We start from the raw sequence: 19887 nt of genomic DNA, 5'->3' as shown, positions 1-19887 counted from the left end.
TAAAGTTCCGTTACAACCGTGAAGTCACCTGTCAATTTTCGTTCCCTTAAAGAGATCCACGAAGAGTGGCTAAATGCTCTTCCAAAACAAAATAAACAAGGCAATAAAGAGCAGAAGAGGGGATTGCACTTCATACAACAGACCATAGTTAATCGAGGGACTGGTTACGAAACCTTAAAACCTTCAAAAGCGAGAACAATGTTGTCGCAATCGATGTTGAATTGACCGTGACCCTGCGCAATCTTTTTGTTTTGGTCTCGCATGGGCTCCCAAATTAGTCGCGCATAATTTAATCGAAGGATTTGATTGGTTATCGTATCGAAAACAGGTATGTTTTGTGCAGGGTCAAGGCCAAAAATATGGACAAAAACATCAAACAAATGAAGTTGTCGCGTTTCATAACCATCTGCATGCATTATTTATGAATAGACCACCTTGTCGGAAATATTATATAATCTGCTATAGTCACTCACGAGGGAATTTTCTTTTTTGCAAAGTATTTCTTTGCGACGTCATCATCGTGCACTATGGGAAAATGATGCACCATCGTGCAGTATTGAATTTACTTGCTATGTTATAAATATTTTTGCTACCTCCCTTTTATTCTATAGTCAATTTCGGTTGAATTTATTTTTAATTTATAACGAAACGATAAAAGGATTTCGTGGTTTCTTGAACCCAATGAAAGCGAAAAATTCTCGCCAGGCCTGCTCGTTTAGATTGACGCCTGGATGATCGAGTTGCCACTTTTCATCTCTGTAACCGCACTGAAAGTTATTACTGGAACAGAAGCCAATCTTACCCCGGTAACCGAGATCATATGAAGCGGGCCTCAAAAGATACGACGGTATGCATGAACAACTGGTATTGAATTTCATGAGCACATTATAATATCAGCATCTTTCCCAACGTCACTAAACTGCCGGGCCCCCCAGAGAGCGACAAGTGGCTAAAGCAGACATTCTATTGGCAATTGCAGAAAGCTACTGAGAAAGACCAGAGTTACCCTGCACATCATTTTGAGATGGAATCCTTGGCAAATGTCTACTCCAATCTTGCATTTAGTAGCAATGTAGTTTCCGCGGGAAATTTGACACACACGGCTAAAGTACGCAAAGGCACCTCTAGAGAATTTGTTCCACCAGATGACGCAAGCTTCGGTCACACCGCTGCAACTCCAAGACGAGAAATTTTTTTCGACTCTGCTGGCTGGGGTAAGGAAGGAAAAGCTATACCAAACGCAGGACACCATTCACAACTCTTTTACCTGGATGAGTATGCGTTGGTAGGTGATCAATGTGGTAATGTCGTAACTCCATCGAGAAACAGAGGTAAGACTAAGAAACCGAACTGTTCTGCCGATCAATTGAACAACACTGGTTTTTACGCCAATTTAACAGATTCACGAGACGAAAAGCACCGGGAAAAGAAAAGCAGCAAAGAAGAAAGAAATAGTACCTCTTCCCGTTTTAATGTCTCAAAACACCAGAACGTGGGAAGACATTATTGCTGTGGTATCGTTGGTATTCGAGAAATTGCTCTTCTTCAAGTCCTGACTTTTTTCACAGCCGTTGCGGGTTTGACTTTGGTGATGATGATACTTAATGGGATAATCACGCTTTCTCCAAATGCTGTGAACGGTATGTTGAAAATTTGGTTAAATAATATGTTTGCAAAAATTAATGCAGTCAGTGCTGGTTAATGCGGATCGTACTTATGATTTTCGTTCTTACATATGCTTACGATGTGACCACTTCAATGATTAATGTTGACGGACTATTTGATTAAGGTACTGTTCCAGGTTCGTCTGTACGCAGGCTGAAAAGAGAAGGGTTGTTCTTGTTATGTTTAAATTGAAAAGTATCTTCTCAAGTTTCGAGATATAGAATTTCAAGATATCTATGTGAATTAGACCTGGAAAATTTCACAAATCAATTATCAATTTTAGCCGAGTTTTTTTCATTGATATGGACAGGACAGGACAGGAAAAGAGATTGCTATATAAATGATGAATACCGGGAAGGAATTGTACCTCAATGATGAGGTGGTGCAAGACAGTAGCACGTTCCTGTATTATTTCCCGCGCACTTGGAAATTTCTTTTACATCTGTAGGGAATTAGTTGCAGGAAACAAACTGTGATGGAAAATAAGGCAACCTGATTCTGAACTGAATGTCCGAAATGATATGCTTGTCAAGTGAAGCTATGATCTTCGCAGTAATGAGCGCAATTTTTGCAATTGCGTAGAGAAGCCTGAAAAATTCAGGACTTCAACGGGGTTTGAACCCGTGACCTCGCGAAAAGTTGATTACGTGTCGTGTGGAGATTTAGCATGGCACTAATTTGCGTGAAATGTCAAAGCGGACCACACGAAACGAGAAGGTTTTGCTTGTCACAAAAGCATAAAAGTTCTCTAATTCCCACATCATCCCTCACTGTTTTATGAAGTTGCTCAGTATGAGTAGCTAACAGGCAAAACAACGAGCTAAGATTTTAATTTTCACAAAACGCAAATTTCAGCTGGCCGCCCAATGATAACCCACACGTGAGGTATCATTTACACAACCAAAGCGGAAGCAGTGTCTCCTCCGATCTGCCTCCTGGGTTCTGTGGACCTTTTCATTCATCTAACGCCGTCTCTTGGCCTCAAAGAATCTTATATTCAGTATCTGAAGGAATAAAGAAAGTTTAGGATACGGAACGTGTGTTTATATCCCTTCCACTGCTGGAAGGTTAATACTCTCTTTACAGTGGTTGCGTAATACTTGGGGCCGACGGGAAGCCCGACGTTTTCATGAAACGTCTCCATCCAACACAATTCTGAGAAGAATCCGCAATCCCCTGTAAACGCACCTTACAATTTACACTAAGTACTTGAGATATGCATTTGTTGCATTGAATCCTTGGTCTCCCTCTTAACCAAAATACTATATAACTGTGACATGATAATTAAACACTCCTGTATTCCTGAAACGGGAATACGCGTGAGATTTCCCCTGTCTAGAGTGCTTTGCACGTGAACCTGAATGCAGACCCATCATTTTTGACGTCATCCGAACCGACAACGAGGCTACTTAAAATCCAACAAGTGCTGTGGACATGACTGTTTTTTCTTTTTCTTCGGAGAAGTCGGTAAAAATGCAAAGACCAAAAAGGAAAGATTCGATGGAGGGTATTCTGTGACACAAGCAGTGTTGGCGAAATTTTGTGATTTTCAGTGCCATTTTTGTTGTTGCGTGCATTTCTAGACAGGTCATGCTAATTTTGCTTGCTATTTTATGTTAATCGCCTTATGATGATGATGATGATGATGATGATGATGATGATGATTATTATTACTATTATTTTAAGTCCTTTAAATCTTGCCGTTTTTAACTTAAGGTGCTTAGTTCAATCCATGAGCCTCGGGCAGTCATAAGTCTGCTGGATTACTTGATGGATAGGGTCTTCCTAAGTATGTGAGCAGTTCCAAGGAGGACGGTCTTCTGTTATTACAACACCTTCTGGTGAATGCTCGTACCATCTTTCTTTCTTCCTTTTCCAAGTCAAACTTTTACAGAGCTTCCAATGCACAATTTTAGGCACGTTCTCGTGTCTTCTCTTACATTCCATTTGTGCAAGTTTCTTGCACTCTCTGACAATGTTATTTTTTTTAATTTTATTAGCATTTATTATTATTATCATTATTATTATTATTATTATTATTATTATTATTATTATTATTATTATTATTATTATTACTATTACTATTATTATTATTATGGCATTTTATCACGCACGAATGCCCGGGTGCAAAGAATACAGTGATTGGGCGTTTAGTGACGTACCCAAACTATGGAAATCTCTTAAAACAATAAAACATCTCTAAAAACTTATACACATCAACAATACAAAAAATCTAAAAACTTATTTAGATCAACAAATTCTCATTCGAAATCTTTCACTAATTATATAATAATCCAAGTTATTCTCGCATTTTGATTGGTTCTTGCCTACGATCTATTAGAGGACAGACGCACGATTGACGTTTTATTATATAAAATAAAATAGATTCCATGTTGCCGTGCGTCTGTTCAGTAATAGATCACAGATGACGTCAAAATGTGATAAGAACATCAGTGACACACTGGCTAAAGCCTCGTGTGCCACAACAAACAAACAACTCAGCTAAGTCAATAGGAAAATCTGAGACTCTATTAGAAAAAAAAGGCTTTGCGATCACTTCGCTCGTTAATTCGTCTTAGATAACTCACAGTATCACACTTTTTCCCTTCAGATGCGGCATCACCAGAAAAACAGGTTGACTTTTCATCTCGATTCCAAGAATTGGAAGCAAACTTTTCGAAGATAAAAGAGGAATTAGACAACGCTCGAGAAGAATTGAAAGAGTTGCGTCAAGTCAAGGAACCACTCCCAGAAGGGAAGACACTTAACGACACCATTGAGGTGACTGAAGTTATATCTTACAATATTGATGTCAATATCACGTTAACCTGTTATTAACGTAGTTACAAATATCATGTTACTAGCAGTAATGTAAATTATGGCGCGTCGCCTTGAGGCCTTAGGCACCTGTGCGGTTGCCATAAAGCATCTCACTCATTTTACTCCTAGACTGAGTTATGGGGAGTTGATTTCTCGCTCTAAATTACTTGCGGACAAAATCCCGTGGTGTTTTCATTCAATTGAAACTTCTGATTCTTTCTCCATTCCTTAGCAATGACTCCGTTCATCTGGCACGTGACCACAATGGGTCATTGTGCTCAATGGCCATCGAGTACAACGACTCGTTTCATTCAATCGACTCATTTCATGTGACTGAGTTCGAGGAATCGTTATTTTTGATTGAGTACAATGACTCATTTCACTTGATTTCTGTCAAGTACGACTCATTTCATTTCATTGGGTAGTTTCATTTTCAAGATTTGTGCCAGCAGCAATATGGACAATAGCTGGATGTTATTGTGACGTTTCGATTTGGAACCGCTGAACCAACCGACAACCTCTTTTATCGGTTTCTCGCGCTTAGAACATGCACAGGTCGCCCAGGAACACACACAATACCCAACCTTTCACATAGGAAGCGCTAGCGTCTCCTTTGTCGACTCAATTAACATCATGTTAACCTGTTATAAATGCTAATTTAAATTAACTACATTATTAAGGTGGCTGAAGTTATTTCTTACAAATATTAATATGAATATTATTAATGTTAATTGATGTTAATGACTATTTACGCCTCTACATTAATTTATGATAGGCAAACTTCTCAAGATACCAAGAAGACTTCAAAATGATGCTGAATTCGTCCGAGAAACGATTAATCATCATGATATCCGATATTGGGGTCCAAGTTAATGAGACTGATCAAAAACTGCGGGCCACCGGAATTGCATTTAAAGACAAAATTCAGAAGGTATTCAAAATTGTGTACTAATATTAAATCGTCAATTTATTTACGTCTCAAGCCTAAAAAACCTAACACAAGAGGTCTACTCATCCTTGGTTTGCATCCACGAGATGAGGAGACGGCCATGTTGGTGTACAAAACAATAGAAAATGGCCCCACAAGTTTTGCATAATAATAGAGTCACCCTTTCCAAAACGACATTTTAATGCAGTTCTATACACCAACAAGGCCACCGTGACGTCAGATTCAAACGATCAATTGGCCAATGAAGGGTTAGTTTCTATAGAAACTGTGGTCTCCCTGTGGTGCTGCATCGGTGGGGAGCCAGTGAAACAAGAAAATTTGCTTTTGCCAAACGAGTTGTTTTTAAATTAACCACCGCTTAAAAAATTCGTGATCCGGCTGACGTTTCAAGCGTTAGCCCTTCGCCGTCAGACCGAAAATGAGGAATTGAAGAAAATGAAGTTTCTGTAGGGAAGATCAATTCAAACTCTGGTTTTTTTGAGAAAAAAGAAAGTGAAGTACACAAAGAGAACCTCTTGCTGACGAGTAGAAAAGCGACATCTATTTTGGGGCCGAGTCCGACGGAGAATCACGAAGCCTGTGCTCTCCACTACACTACCCCTGCTCTCTTGTACACCCTACTCACCGAAACCAACACCCGTGTCTCTAGAAACTGTCTTTTAACGAGAATAAACGGAAAAAATGGACTGATTTACTCCAGGGGGAGGTTCCATCAAACACTGTCAACCAATCTGGCAATCTGGCATCTGCTCTAGTGATCTTATACTATTTTTCTGTAGGGCCATTAGGTCCGTACTTGAATACTCATGTCAGTTATTTCAGAGTTGTCTCCCATGTTACCTGTCTCATGAAATCGAGCTCATTCAGCGACGCGCCATGCGCATCATTTTTCCTGATCTTAAGTACAGCAGTGCGCTGAGAGAAGCAGGGATTCCAACACTTTATGATAAAAAAGAGAGACTGTCATGTGATCTTTTCAAAGACATAATGCATAATAAGGACCATAAGCTGGCAAGTCTCCTTCCACCCAAGAATACCAATTGCAGATATTTACGATCAATAAGAACTTTTAACACGCCTGTGACGCCTGTGTGTAAAACAGATCGGTTTAAGAAATTTTTCATGATCAGCCATAGTCTTAAAATGTAGACCATAATTCTTCTAATTTTTTATTGTACTTGTAATTTTTTTTAAATCTTCAATTAATAGTTTTTTGCACTTAATTGACTTATGGTTTTTATATTTATCATAATGTATTTTAGTGTATATATAGATTATTACATGTTAAGAGCCTGATATCGTTTTTATTCACCAGTTTTTAATACCATATCGGGAACGAGCGAGTCTTCGAGCGAGTGAGCGATATGGTATTAAAAACGAGTGAATAAAAACGATATCTGGCTCTTAACACGTAATAATTTGTTTATTACATATTACATGCTTGAACAAAATCAAGCCACCAACTTGAAGTACAAGAAAGTTGCATTTAAATAATAGTGTAGGAATGTAAATACTTCCCGCCAATTTCTTCCCGACATCTGTTGAAAGGTCAATTTGGTGTTTGCTTCTGTTTTGTAAGATAAAAAGCAGTTTGAATGACCTTAAAGACAAAGTCCACTCAGGAGAACAAAGAATAAACCAAACAATCGATCTAAAGGTAAGACATTTAGTACTTGAAGGCCGTTGGTGTCTTTTCTAGACAACAATTAAAGACAAATACATAATGATTACGACAGTATAATGATAAACTAGTATAGCACAAGGATTTGAAACTGATATTGTTTTATATGTGAGTAGCAGTATTCGGACTCTTCAGACCCAGTAACCTCGATTCCATGTCCCATAAATTAAGATCGCATTAATTAAAGTCGACAGCTACTGCTACTGCTACTACTACTACTACCACCACCACCACCACCACCACCACTACTGCTACTACTACTACTACTACTACTACTACTACTACTACTACTACTACTACTACTACTACTACTACTACTACTACTACTACTACTACTACTACTACTACTACTGCTGCTGCTGCGTCTGCTACTGATACTCCTACTGCTACTACTGCTACAAGGCTAGAAGGTCAATGAAATGACAATGATAGTTAGCCGGGAGAAGTGTCTCACTTGGCTTGCTTTGTTCTGCGGGTTCCATACCGAGAATCAACAGCTTGTCTGAATTTTGCTCTTGACTACATTTTGAGACAAAGGGAGACTTCACTGCGTAACATTTTAAATGCATTATAGTGAACGAAAGCCACCGAGGCCATGCAGTATGTTAACTTTAGATTCGAATATGTTGCTGCATGGTCGCCTCGCCTGCTCCGCAACAATTATCAACTTATCTTAATCTTGCAGTCTAACATTTACGAACTTGGAACATGAACGCTTTTAAATTTTGTTTCATTCGTGTTTCCGATTCTGCAACATTTTGATCCCTGATATCAGATATTAACCGTGACCCTTGCAATCAGAAGAGTCTGGATTACAGCAAGATTTTTTTTTTTTCAATTTGAAAAAACACAGATAAAACATTACGGCGATGTACAACCCCTTCGGATGTCATTTAACAATTCCCTCCGAGAAATGAAGAATGAGTTGACTCGAATGTGGTTCTCATTGAACTCTACTGGTAAAAGACTGCAAGAACAGTTCACCGCTTCGTGGTTATCGATGTGGAGTGCAGTCAACGCCACCCAGCTGGAACTTGTGAATAAAGTAAGCAGATTCACCTCGTGCTCAGAAAACTATTTCATTCTAATCCATTTAATTTCATTTCAATTCACTCCTTCTCACTCCATTCCATTGCATTCCATTCTATTTCAGTCTATTATATTCTTTTCTATTTTATCCTCGAGCAGCCGAAGTCATTAACTAACCATACCCACATAATATCCTCTTTAAACCGTGAAATTTAGCTTAAAATTCAACGTAAAACGACATAAGGCAATCAGGTAACTACTCGTCGAAAAGCCCGGAATTTTCTCCCGTAAGGTACTGGGTTTTGTTTTACATGCACGAAGTAGCACTAGAAACAGATCACGAGTGTAACTTTTCAAAATAATATTCACCCACTAAAGCACCCTCTTTACACTGAACGAATTTAGTAGATTTCTTAAGTAACTCATCTTCAAAACAAGTTACTCCAAAGCTACGGCCACCCATGATCAAATGAACTTTAAATATCTTCTGCCATAGCATTATTTCTGAACAACTCTTGTTTAACCTCTCCTGCGGCAAAATCTGCGATCTTTTGACCTGTACATATTGTAACTTGGATAACAAAAAATGCATTTGCCACTTTAAACGTTCTTTCACCTTTAAGTTACCAGCGAAGAGACCTCAGGAAACAACCACGCCAAAAAGAGTGAGCACCTTCATAATAAGTTTAAGGTTACTCTTAGTAAGTCCGATCCAAGGATTGTTCTTCATTTTCAACTTGCTAGATCACCAACGTCAGCAAGGTGGCAGGTCCGAGTGTTGCACCGGGATTGAACGGTAAAGGAGACCTTAGTCAATGCAAATACGATGTTAAAACCGGATTTACTACGAATGGGGACGATAAAGTTGCAGACGCTAGCGTAGCTGAGTCAGTAGTAAGTATGTCAAGACGAGTTAACCCCTTCAGACACAACAAAATGACCATAATCGCCCGAATCGTATTGTTTGCTCATCAAAACAAAAGAACCATAATTTAATTCCCGAAAGATTTGGAAATTCGAGAAAAAAAGGTCGCTGCTTCTTGCTACCATATGGTATGTCTGATATCGTCTCTCATGTTCATCTTTGTATCCTTTTTGCAGGGATCAAGAATAATTGGTGTAACCTGTTCCACAAACTTCGCTCAAGAGTATAACCTTGTGTCAACGGTTTCCTCAAACAAACGGAAATACATATGCAACTGCAAAGGGGACTCCAAACTCTTTCGTCTAACGCCGCAGGAGAAGAAGACATGCAACCTTCATTATTGGTCATGCCCGACAGGCTAAAGCGGTTTATTTAACTTTTACCATAACGTTCTTACTTTTTTATGTGAAACGCAATTTCGGGAATTCAAGCTCTACCCTGGTTGTTTAACCAGTTTATTTCTAGTAAGAGTATTTTTTAGAGTTAAAATACGTAATCTCATAACGCATGGCTTTAAAGGAAAAAATTTTCCTATTGAAATAAAGATTTCCTAAGATGAACGTTAAAGATTAGAAATAACACATTGCTACTGCCAAGCAATGCCGAGCAATAATCGCATATAATAATTCAAATGGTGAGAATACAGATATTGCTTATGGCCAGCGCTCTTTCACACGGCTTCTTCGAATCATTAACATTTTCAGGTAGAAGAAATTGTAAGTGCATCGTGACATTTGTTTTTACGTAGTTTATTTAAAACGGGTCCTCATGGATTTTTTACCCTTACTTTAAGAGACTCACTGGACTCAAGACAGCTGTTTCCTTCAGTCAGGGTGGTATTTTTTCCGTGGTATGAGTCATCGACCACAACCTCCAATTCCATAAAATGAAAATCTAATAAGACCTGTGCGAGCATATTACACTGATTTTAACAGAACGTAAGAGTTCTTTCTGAAGAGGTGCATGTCACGTCAACAAATGAACTTCATTGTTTACAGCGTGATGCTATACTAACAAGCGTATCTTCATCAAAGCGAGATATTAGATCACAACTTGCGTAATCTCCAACCTTGACGACCGACGACAAGTTAAGCCAATGACTTTAAAGTATTAACCAATTGAAAGTTTAAAATGCGCGTAGCTGCATGGTTGGTCCTGCAAACGGTTTGCTTCAATGAGTATCGCCGGAGAGCATCGCGAAATCCTATGAACCAATATGAACCTAAAATTCTCTTTTGAATTGCGTGTGCTAGAGCAACCAAATGGCTGCACTCTCTCTTTAACGTGCTGATTATCTCATTGAACCAGTCACTAATTTTGAACCTGAAATAAAAACAGATTCCATTGATGGATTAGAGAAAACACCGGTTTATGCTATCAATTTATAACAACACGAAGCAAATTCGGAAGGACACGGCGAGTTGTCTTTATCAAAGACGAGATTGAGCTTGGCTCACATTTATAACCCAATGTAAAAATAAGCAATGTACATTATAACATAAATTACCCTAAAATATTTAAATCGTACAGAGATATTGCGAAGACTTCTGGTCTTAACTTCTCCTCTGTCATCAAAACGGGGCGTCGCACAGAATGCTTAGAAACCTTTAATGTTCATGAACACTGTGGCCACTAATTAGAATACAAACTTATTTTCTGTAGGTAAAAGTAACAAAATAGTAAAACTTTCTTTATTAGTTTCTAAAAGCCATGAAAAAGTTTCTTTTGGGGATTTATGGTCAGTAACGCTTTGGTTCCCCAAGGGACGGGGACTTTCATCGTTTGTCAATCGACATAAAAAGTTTTGCATCTCCAGCCTTCCCACGTTTACTGGTTTGTGTTTGTTTGTTTGTTTTTTTTTCATATTTCATTTTTGTTTTACATACTTGTAAGAAATAGATTCCATGTTGGTGTGCGTCTGTTCAGTAACAGATCACAGATGACGTCAAAATGTGGCAAGAATTACACAGTCACGTGTGCCACTGATGTTCTTACCACATTTTGACGTCTTCTATTACAACTTCGACTTCGTCGCGGAAGACGGGCGTTTCTGCAAAGCCGAGTGCCATATGATGTGGATGGTGCTTGATTGTTTCACCTGATCAATCTTTCTGGAGACATTGATCCAAACCCGGGTCCTTGTGGTGAATGTAATCGGAATGTACGAAGCAACCAGGACGCCATTTTGTGTTCAGAATGTGATCGTTGGTTTCATGCGAGGTGTATCGCTATGCGAAAGCATATCTTTAAATATTACATAGAGCAGCATCACTTGGATTGGCAGTGTTCTTTTTGTTCACTGCCCAAACTAAGTGATTCGTTCTTTAATGACGATCTGCAAGGAGTTGGAAATGATAGAAGTGTGTTCATGAAGAAGTCAGTTGGCATGAGCAAATCAACAATGGCCACCGCTCTCGTATCTTTTAGAAAATCACTAAAGAGTTCATGAACATTGTAAGATTGGTCCTATCAACGCAAACAGTATTGCAGGACACAAGTTTTATGAGATACGGCATTGGTTACGGTCGGGTTTCTTCGATATCTTAATAATCTCGGAAACAAAGTTAGGCAAAACTTTTCCCAACATTCAATACATGATTGATGGCTTTCGCTTTCTCACGATTGACAGAAATATACGTGGTGGAGGACTCATGCTCTATATGAGGTCTGATTTCCGTTTAAGTTTGACAGAAGGATATCTACAGAGCAACGTGAAACGTACGGAACTGAATTCCCACACACATATAAATATAAATATAAATATAAATATAAATATAAATATAAATCACTATTAAAAGGGAACCTTTGTAAACAGTTTTCTCCGCGTAAGGAAAGAATTCGTGCAGTTACTGAAGAAGGAAAAAACGCTAAAGAAAATCCGGGAAAACATCACGTTAGTTTGTCTGTTGTAGCAAGCCAAAAACTATTGAAAAGATACGTTGATGACAATTCCTCCCAGTTTGGGACAGCAATAAAGCAAATGTGGACCATTTTATCAAACAAGCTAACAAACTCTACCCTACCATCAAATTCACGGCTGAAATATCAGAGAACGAAGAAGGTCATGAAAGGGAGGGGAAAGGGAGTCCAAATTTGGACAAAATCTTAGTCCCAGTGGCAACTTTTAGGAACTTTTGAAGTTTGTTAGAAATCGCAGTCCGTGCTACTAAAATCCTAACCGGAGTTATGACGCAAGCATTCTGAATGGTGCAGTCTGCTGTTTCTCTAGTTCCCTTTCCCAGTCACTGTCATCATCATCATCATCATCATTACGAAATTCGTCAATATACGTATCCTCCTCTGAGTTTTCGCCGTCTTCACTAGACTCACAACAATCGCTAGGACCGAAGGTCTTACAAATCGGTAGGGTACGTTCAAGGACGTTTCAGTTCCCGTGCCTGACACATTTACCATGGCACCATGCCAATACCTCATCTGAGCTTCTTCTTTTCGAGTAATTGCATTGGTTGCACTGGGAGCCGATTCGTGCTAGTTAGACCGTAATAGAGGTATGTCGTAGGTGGGAAGCCTTGAGGTTTAAAAACAAGTCCGGTACGTTGGCATCAGGAGGTCCTCACTCTCACATAGCAGTGGCCAGGGTCGCCATTCTCTGCCATTCAAATCCCATTCAAATTACCCACTACAGAAGTAGTTAAGACTGCCAAATGGGATTCCTTACACTTTATGTACAAAGTCAAGTTGGCAACATTAGCATATAAGATTTTTCATGATTGTACCCCTCCCTCTTTGGATCATATTTTAACCAAGAAGACTTCTCCTATCAATCATTTACGTACTACGAACACGGTAACAGTGCCTCGCTTTAACGCATATTTTATAAAAAAATTCAATAGCATTCAGAGCTTCTATTGTGTGGAATCTCCTCACGCCAGATCTCACAAAGACATCCACCGTCAAGAACTATACTAGAATGGCTTCTAAACCCGACAAATCACGTACCTTAGACTTTCAGGCGGAATCTCCGCAAACGATGCCTCATAATAATGATAACGATTTTCTATATTATTGAGACGATTTCAATATATATTTATTCCTTAAGTTTTAGTTAGTTTAAATGCACGACCCCATAAACGGCAACGCTTTAATCACCATCGTGTTGAAATAAAAGTTGTTGTATTGTATTGTGTTGTATTGTATTGTACCTAAACTCAGCAACACCAGGAGTTACTCTTGAAAACAAGTACAGTAAAGGAAAACTCCCCTTAGAATTCCTTATCCAATACAGTACTCAACGTCACCTGCCATCACTATGCAGCAGCATTGATTACTTTATACAGTCTGACGTGCTTACTCGTCACCACACTGCACTCACACAGCACTAGCCATTATTAATCGTCATTTAACGTTACTTCACATCACTAGGCGTTATCCCTCGTTATTAGCCATTACTACACGTCGATGTACGTTACTACACATCACCACCCGTAATTTTACGTTACTAGTCGTTTGCTAGTCGTCACTAGACGTTACTACACATCACCATCCGTTATTACACGTTACTACCAGTTACTACTCGTCACTGGACGTTACCACACAACACTTCCCGATATTACACGTTACTAGGTTTATTTAGGGACAGCTAGGAGCTCTAAAATGCTATTTTCAACACTCTTCACGTAATCGGCACTCTTCAAAAATTGACATTGACATTTCATTTTGAAAAAATTGGCCCCATGCTAAATTCCCTTATGTCCAAGTGCTGGGAATTTTTTATTGATATTGATATCAATAAAAAAAAATTTACAATGACTGCAAAATTCTCGTGCGCTCATTGGCTAATTTTTACTGTCAATAAGCGGACAGACATGAATTTATACTTTACGAGATAATGACGGGATATTGCTCGCGTGAGATTGAAGTTTCTCACAATTTTGTCTGGTTCTTCTCGTGTTTTGACTTAATTTTGGCCCCTCTGCCTTTTTGTTATTGCAAAAAACAAATTGATGTCAGTACGTTTTTCATGCGTCTGTCCTGGATTTCGTCATAACATTGTCAAAGTAGCCTGCGGATCCACTCGGCTATCACCTCGTGGATCCACAGCTACTTTGACAATGTTATGACGAAATTCATGATCTATAACAGGACAGACGCATGAAAAACTGACATCAATTTGTTAAATATCTATTAATAATCTATTAATAATAAAGTAAATATATGATGATAATAAAATAATAATAAAAGGTATTGATATCTTTGTGTTTCTTTCCGTACACCAAATATGCTAAATAAAGTTATTTACCTACCGCTGCACCTAACTGGGTACTTTTTGTTATCGACAGTTTTGATTCATGTAGCCTTAAATCGGCAACCCAGTTCGCTTTATATTTGACAGTTATGATACGAAATTGTATTGTGAGGATGAAACTCCGATTTCCGTAGAGGAGTAAGGTCTTATAACTGTACCGGTGCTCATTTAAAATGTCGAAAACAGCGCCCTGAACGGCCAACACCGACTTTGATTTCAAATTATGATGCATATGAGTTATAATTTTCTTTCCATGGTTATGATTCTCAGACAAGGAAAATTCTAAGCATTTACTTGTACCAATTACTGAGTAAAACTGCTCAGTTTAATTTACGCTAAATGCTCTTAACCGTACATAACAGAGTGCTAATTGCAAGTCGTCTTTCGATTTTTATTCAAAATGTACCTTACAACTTTCTGTCGCGCCAGGATATCGCTGAATTTGAGGGAATTCTTGCGATGAAAAAGACTTCATTTATCGTGTATAGTAAACCGGCTTCTGAACCTAGAGTTATTGCAAAGAGAGCTTTTCATTTCCAAAGTGTCCCGTAACATTGTTCGAATTCGAAATAGAGATGTTCAACGCTTTGGAAGTATTTATGTAAGTATGGTAATCTCAAACATACAAAAACGTATGAAGACCTTTTCGGGTGTATAATAAACATAACTCAAGGGAAAATACAGCTTTTCAGAAACCAGCTATATTTATATATATTTTACATATTTCACATATATTTCATTTACATTTATCCAAAACAGTTGAGGTGTTTTCTAAACTATACCTGCAATTAGAGTGCAATAAAAGGTGCGAAATATAGCATAAATATATATGATCCCAGTAAATTGTCAAAACAAAAAAGTTAGCACAGGTCTAAGCTTGTTGAAATCCCATGTCTCCAAGAAATATAAGCTCGCAAGCACACACTATTTCTGGAAAGCAATACTTAACTAAAGTTTCAGCAAGGAATAAAATTTAGCAGCTCAGTGATGCTAACATAAACTATTTGATTTTTTTTCTTCTTGGTACAAACAAATGGAGTTGTTCAGATTGTTTCTTTCAACTAGGCAACTTGTCAAGAAAAACATAGACTTAACACAAGGGAAAACACAGTGCTTCAGAAACCACCTATATGGTAGCGTGGACAACAGCTTTCCTCAGGGTTGCAACAAGCGTTGCATGCGATATGAATAAAAGTGAGGTTTACAAATTTATTTGCCTCATGGCTCGGCTTCCTTTGTTCTCGAAGGGATTATATTGAACATTCCCCGCCAATAATAAACTGTCTGAAAAGCTGGTGGCCGCTTTTGATTGTAACAAGGGAGTATGGGGCTGAGTAATTCCCCTGCAGTTATTCCCCTGAAGTTAGGCTCCTCAAAACATCAAATACACGACAATATTACTTCACGAAATAATCCTTCCATTTTATTGAATCATTTAATAACATTATCTCTATTCATTTTATACAAGTTTCATTTCATGTTAAATATAACTTTGCAGTTAGCAAACGCAAACGTGGAACTAGATGAAGTATCCACGCTACTACCATCGAGAACAATTCTCTTACGCGGAGGCTCACGCGTATCCTCCTGCACATCCTACAAAGTTTCTTCTTCGCAAGACAACTGAATAGTAGCAGAAAAACTGCTTTGAGTGATGAGATTATCATCACTGGAGTCCGATTCACTCATACTTCGACATAGCTGAACTTGATCAAGCCGGTAATCCACAGTGCAAATTATAACACGAGGCAAACTACACTTTAAAATATTCAACTCAGACCATGACAATTTTGTTTTCGCAATTTTTCACGCACATGAATGTAATTTAAGTCCGTAGAGACTACATATATTTGTTTCTTTACAAATCTTCATCAAGCTGTTTTACCGACATCTCAAACAACAGTGCACCAATGTGTAAAATAAGCATTTTATCGGCCTTTCACTCCGGGATGTCAGATTTATTCACCTCTGGTTCCGTCCTCGGGCTGCGCCCTTGGGTGGAACCAGAGGTGACTAAATCTGATATCCCCTCGTTTCAGGCAGATAATCCTTACATACAAACGAGCACGCTAACAACTTCACCGGTAACAAAAAGGCTGCGCCCTAGAAAGATATTATAGGAACTTAATTCCACCTGCGACCTCCGCGGTTTTGGCTTTAAAAAACGTCACTCTCGTTTACACCCTCTGTTCTTAATTTCTACGCCCATTGGCCCTCTTTCTCCACCGGCTTGTCCACACTGCCATTAACCCTATCAATTATTTGAACTGAAACATCGTCCAGACCATTGTGTCCCTCTGTAAAGCAGTTCCTGTATATAAGATCATCACTGGTCCTAGCATCTGGTGCCAACGTGAAATGTGCACTCGGTGCTAGTTTATATGAAAAATACCAGAACGACTCTCTAAAGTTACCAATTTCAGCTCGTTTGCTATTTTTGGCCTGGCACTCAAAAAGGTCAACTAGCATTTTCAGGAGGCAAATAATTCCCTAGGAAGTTCGTCGAAGGTAAATTTCAGCTAGCAACTTTCTGAAAGGAAAATTTGATTCCCTAAAAAATTCGGACACTTGAATTTTCAGCTAAGAAATCCCGAGAGATCAAATTCTTCTAGCTAATAAAACATCTCCTTAAGCAATCTTTGTACATTATAAGGAACTTCGAAATGTATCTCTAAAGTTTTTAGTTGAATTTGCTCTTTGGGTGCCCCTGTAATTTGCTGTTACGGTAAATCTAGCGCCGGAAAATTCTTATTTGAAGCACTGAAGCCACAAGGAAAAGAAGCCCGCAAACAATGTTTAGATATTAAACGTTAAGCTCTCATTTTCCACGCTGTTTGTAGGGAAAGCATGACAGACGGGAAAAGCTTTTTATTTAAATGCCACTCACTAAATGTTTAACCTTGATACATGTTTATTCAGCCGAAGATTTTCGAAATATCACGTTTCAGAACAAACTGGCGGAAGTATTAGCAGGTTCACTTCTCCGAAAGCCCCTCAAACAAGGACTCCCTTGGCTTCGTCAGTTTTCGAATGATGTGCATCGAAGAACTAAAGCTGAGGGTCAGAGTGAGACCGATGCCGACTGTGCGAAGGGCAGTGAGCTTGATATTGTCTAACCAGCCTTTAGAATTGAGTATAAAATAAAACAAGGCTACAAGGTCGCTTTCAAGATAGGCACCGATCATGCATACACTAATATGGAAAACATACCGCGTGACAAACTGGTGCTTGTTTAGTATGATTATGAAGAGCATATTGCAGACTGTGCAAATCACATTGTAGGAAGCCATACCGTATTTTCTCGATTAAACGCCCCCGGCGTTTATTTAAAACTTGGCCTCAGGGACCCGGCGTTTATTTGAAGCCAGCGTTTAATCGGGGTCTGGCGTTTATTAATGAAGTAAAATTTTCATTCTTTTTAGGTTGATGAATTATTTCACATTCTTTGAGATCCGTGCGCAGTTTGTCAAGGCGGGACGATTTCTCCCTTGGACCCGACCTGACATAATGTCCCTGTATCTCATACATGCGGTATTACATACGGCATTACATACGGCACGTGTATATTGTAATCATTATTTATGCAAACAGAACAAAACGGTTAAAGTTTAAAAACGGCAATGTCGCCAACGTCCTTTATGTTTGTATCAACAAACGTTCACAATAATCTTTGTGTTCTAATCGGCTAATCTTCGTGGACAACAATCTCATTAGGTTTTTCTTCGAAAATGTCCGGCTCTAGATCCGCGAATGGGTCGTTTTCATTTACGGGAGCACCTTGTCCCAGCGCAACGTAAAATGCCGTGGCCCTTTCAGTAAACACCTCCCTCCCATTGCTTAGTGGGCCTTCTTTCTGAAAACAGTGGATTTTGTCATCTTCCGATCCGTTAATGGGTAGCGAGATCGCACACACTTCAAAACTCTTCTTGATAATGTCACTTGGGAGGCTTTCCCAGGCCGCTAATATTCTCTAAACACAGCTGCGCCTTGAAGGTGCCTTAATGCGACCCGCTGGAGTAATTTCGTGCTCGGTTTCTGCCATCCAGTCATCATAAGCTATTTGGCACAGATTCTTAAAGGGCTTGTTCCAGGACACGTCGGGAGCCTGGATGTATTTCGTGCACCCGCCAGGAAGCAACGCTGCATCGACGCTAGCCTGTCGTAGGGCTTCTTTGACTCCATTCGTCATGTGGCATTCGTATGTGTCCCAGACAAGAAGCCTCGGAGAAAACGAGAGGCGGCCGACAACATACTGAATCCATTCTTCCGTCAGGCTTTCATTCATCCAGCCATTGGCTGACGTGGGAATAACACATTTTCCGGATTATTGCCTGTCTTCATTCATTCTCTTTACATCTCTTTTTCCACCTTTGAAAACAATGAATGGCTTAAGTTTATGCCAATTTGCCTTGGCTGCTAGGCAAACAGTTACTGTCTTTTTCATTTCCAGTTGACCTTATGGTGACACTCGATGCTCCAGCCTCATTCACAGTAGTAGCACTTGGCATATCTAGCCAGATCGGTGTTTCATCCATGGCGATTACATTTGCCATTGCATACTGCTTTGTGTGAAATTTGCGCTTCACGTTAAGAATGAAATGTCTCACGCGATCAATAAGATTGCTAGGATCATGCTGTGCAAGAGAGGTACGTTTACGCAAAGTTAATCCATGCTTGTTCATAAAGCGAACTACCCAGCCATTACTTGCTTTAAAGTCTTGTTGGGATATTTCCTCGTTGTCGTCAGGACCAGCGGTGACATCGGTTGCGTTCGATGACTTGAGTTCACGCCAAATGATCTCTCCTTTCTTGCTTATGGCCCGCCTGGAAACGCGCTGACCACGTGCTCTCATATCGTGGATCCACTCGAGCACTCTATCCTCAAGCGCAGTGGAAAGAGGCTTTCTACCACCGCCGTGTAGTCTTTTCCTTGGGTTCGCTGAAGTCTCAAGCTCCGCTTTCTTTTGGCACCATTCTCGAATTCTCTTTGCGTCCACACGAAATTTTCGCGCTGCGGCTTCCTTGCCGTTACTTTCTGCATAAGCAATCGCTTCGAGTTTTGTGCTGCTTATACAGTAGCTGTGTCGTTTCTTTCCCTTTCCACTTGCTTCACCGCTCTCCAAACGCGAATGATCATTTTCTTGAATAGATCCACTGGAAGATTCAGTGGAATTGTTGATACCTTCGTTGTTCATGATCTCAAGAATGATTGAAAGAAATCAAATTGCTGGTACACACTGTAATTCTATGCCAGTGCTACGCATGTTACAGTGCGTTTCACAAAACTTTTGATAAGCGGTTTCCGAAGTTCGCTACGAACTTGGCAATTTCATGTTGTACTTGTCAATCAAATTGTGAACTTGAACGTTGGGAAATTAACAAGTTCATTGCGAGAGAAGTTCCCGCCGTTCGGTCAGATTGTCTCGGAATTTCCTTAGACGTTGTGGTTACGTCGATTAGGAATTACTAGTTTTAAAATGGGTTATAATACCTTGCAACTGAATTTTCCCATATGTCATCCGACACCGACCTAAAAATAGAATACAATTTCT

At 39.3% G+C, this 19887-nt stretch overlaps 2 protein-coding genes across 3 annotated transcripts in view; one reads left to right on the top strand and one right to left on the bottom strand.

Moving 5' to 3' along the window:
* The first annotated feature begins 782 nt into the window (after positions 1 to 782).
* Positions 783 to 10908, top strand: LOC137980310 (uncharacterized). 2 transcript variants are annotated; one of them, XM_068827715.1, is made up of 8 exons: positions 788 to 1214; positions 1401 to 1640; positions 4277 to 4446; positions 5261 to 5416; positions 7014 to 7091; positions 7969 to 8160; positions 8889 to 9038; positions 9246 to 10907. In XM_068827715.1, the coding sequence occupies exons 1-8, from the start codon at positions 1025 to 1027 to the stop codon at positions 9429 to 9431; spliced, it is 1362 nt and encodes a 453-aa protein (XP_068683816.1). In that variant the 5' UTR covers positions 788 to 1024; the 3' UTR covers positions 9432 to 10907. The 2 variants fall into 2 exon arrangements, with proteins under 2 accessions (XP_068683815.1, XP_068683816.1); XM_068827714.1 differs by having other exon boundaries at positions 783 to 1640; positions 9246 to 10908.
* Positions 10909 to 17308: 6400 nt separating this feature from the next.
* Positions 17309 to 19887, bottom strand: part of LOC137981181 (uncharacterized) — a 6671-nt gene continuing 4092 nt past the window's right edge. The window contains exons 3-4 of the mRNA XM_068828516.1: positions 18880 to 18897; positions 17309 to 17635 (exon numbers count right to left, since the gene is read on the bottom strand). Coding sequence (XP_068684617.1) covers positions 17311 to 17635; positions 18880 to 18897 — 343 coding nt within the window. The 3' untranslated portion in view covers positions 17309 to 17310. The remainder of the gene's footprint in view (positions 17636 to 18879; positions 18898 to 19887) is intronic.

This window comes from Montipora foliosa, chromosome 12 (assembly GCF_036669935.1).
Source record: "Montipora foliosa isolate CH-2021 chromosome 12, ASM3666993v2, whole genome shotgun sequence".
NCBI classification, from domain to species: Eukaryota; Metazoa; Cnidaria; class Anthozoa; order Scleractinia; family Acroporidae; genus Montipora; species Montipora foliosa.
Note: the sequence above shows the minus strand (reverse complement) of the source record. Positions and strands in the feature narration are given on the sequence as shown.

Coding starts and splice junctions, on each gene's coding strand:
- LOC137980310 (XM_068827714.1), top strand. CDS start 1,025: ATGGAATCCTTGGCAAATGTCTACTCCAATCTTGCATTTAGTAGCAAT. Junction 1,641..4,276: donor TTCTCCAAATGCTGTGAACG/GTATGTTGAAAA, acceptor TTTTCCCTTCAG/ATGCGGCATCACCAGAAAAA. Junction 4,447..5,260: donor CACTTAACGACACCATTGAG/GTGACTGAAGTT, acceptor AATTTATGATAG/GCAAACTTCTCAAGATACCA.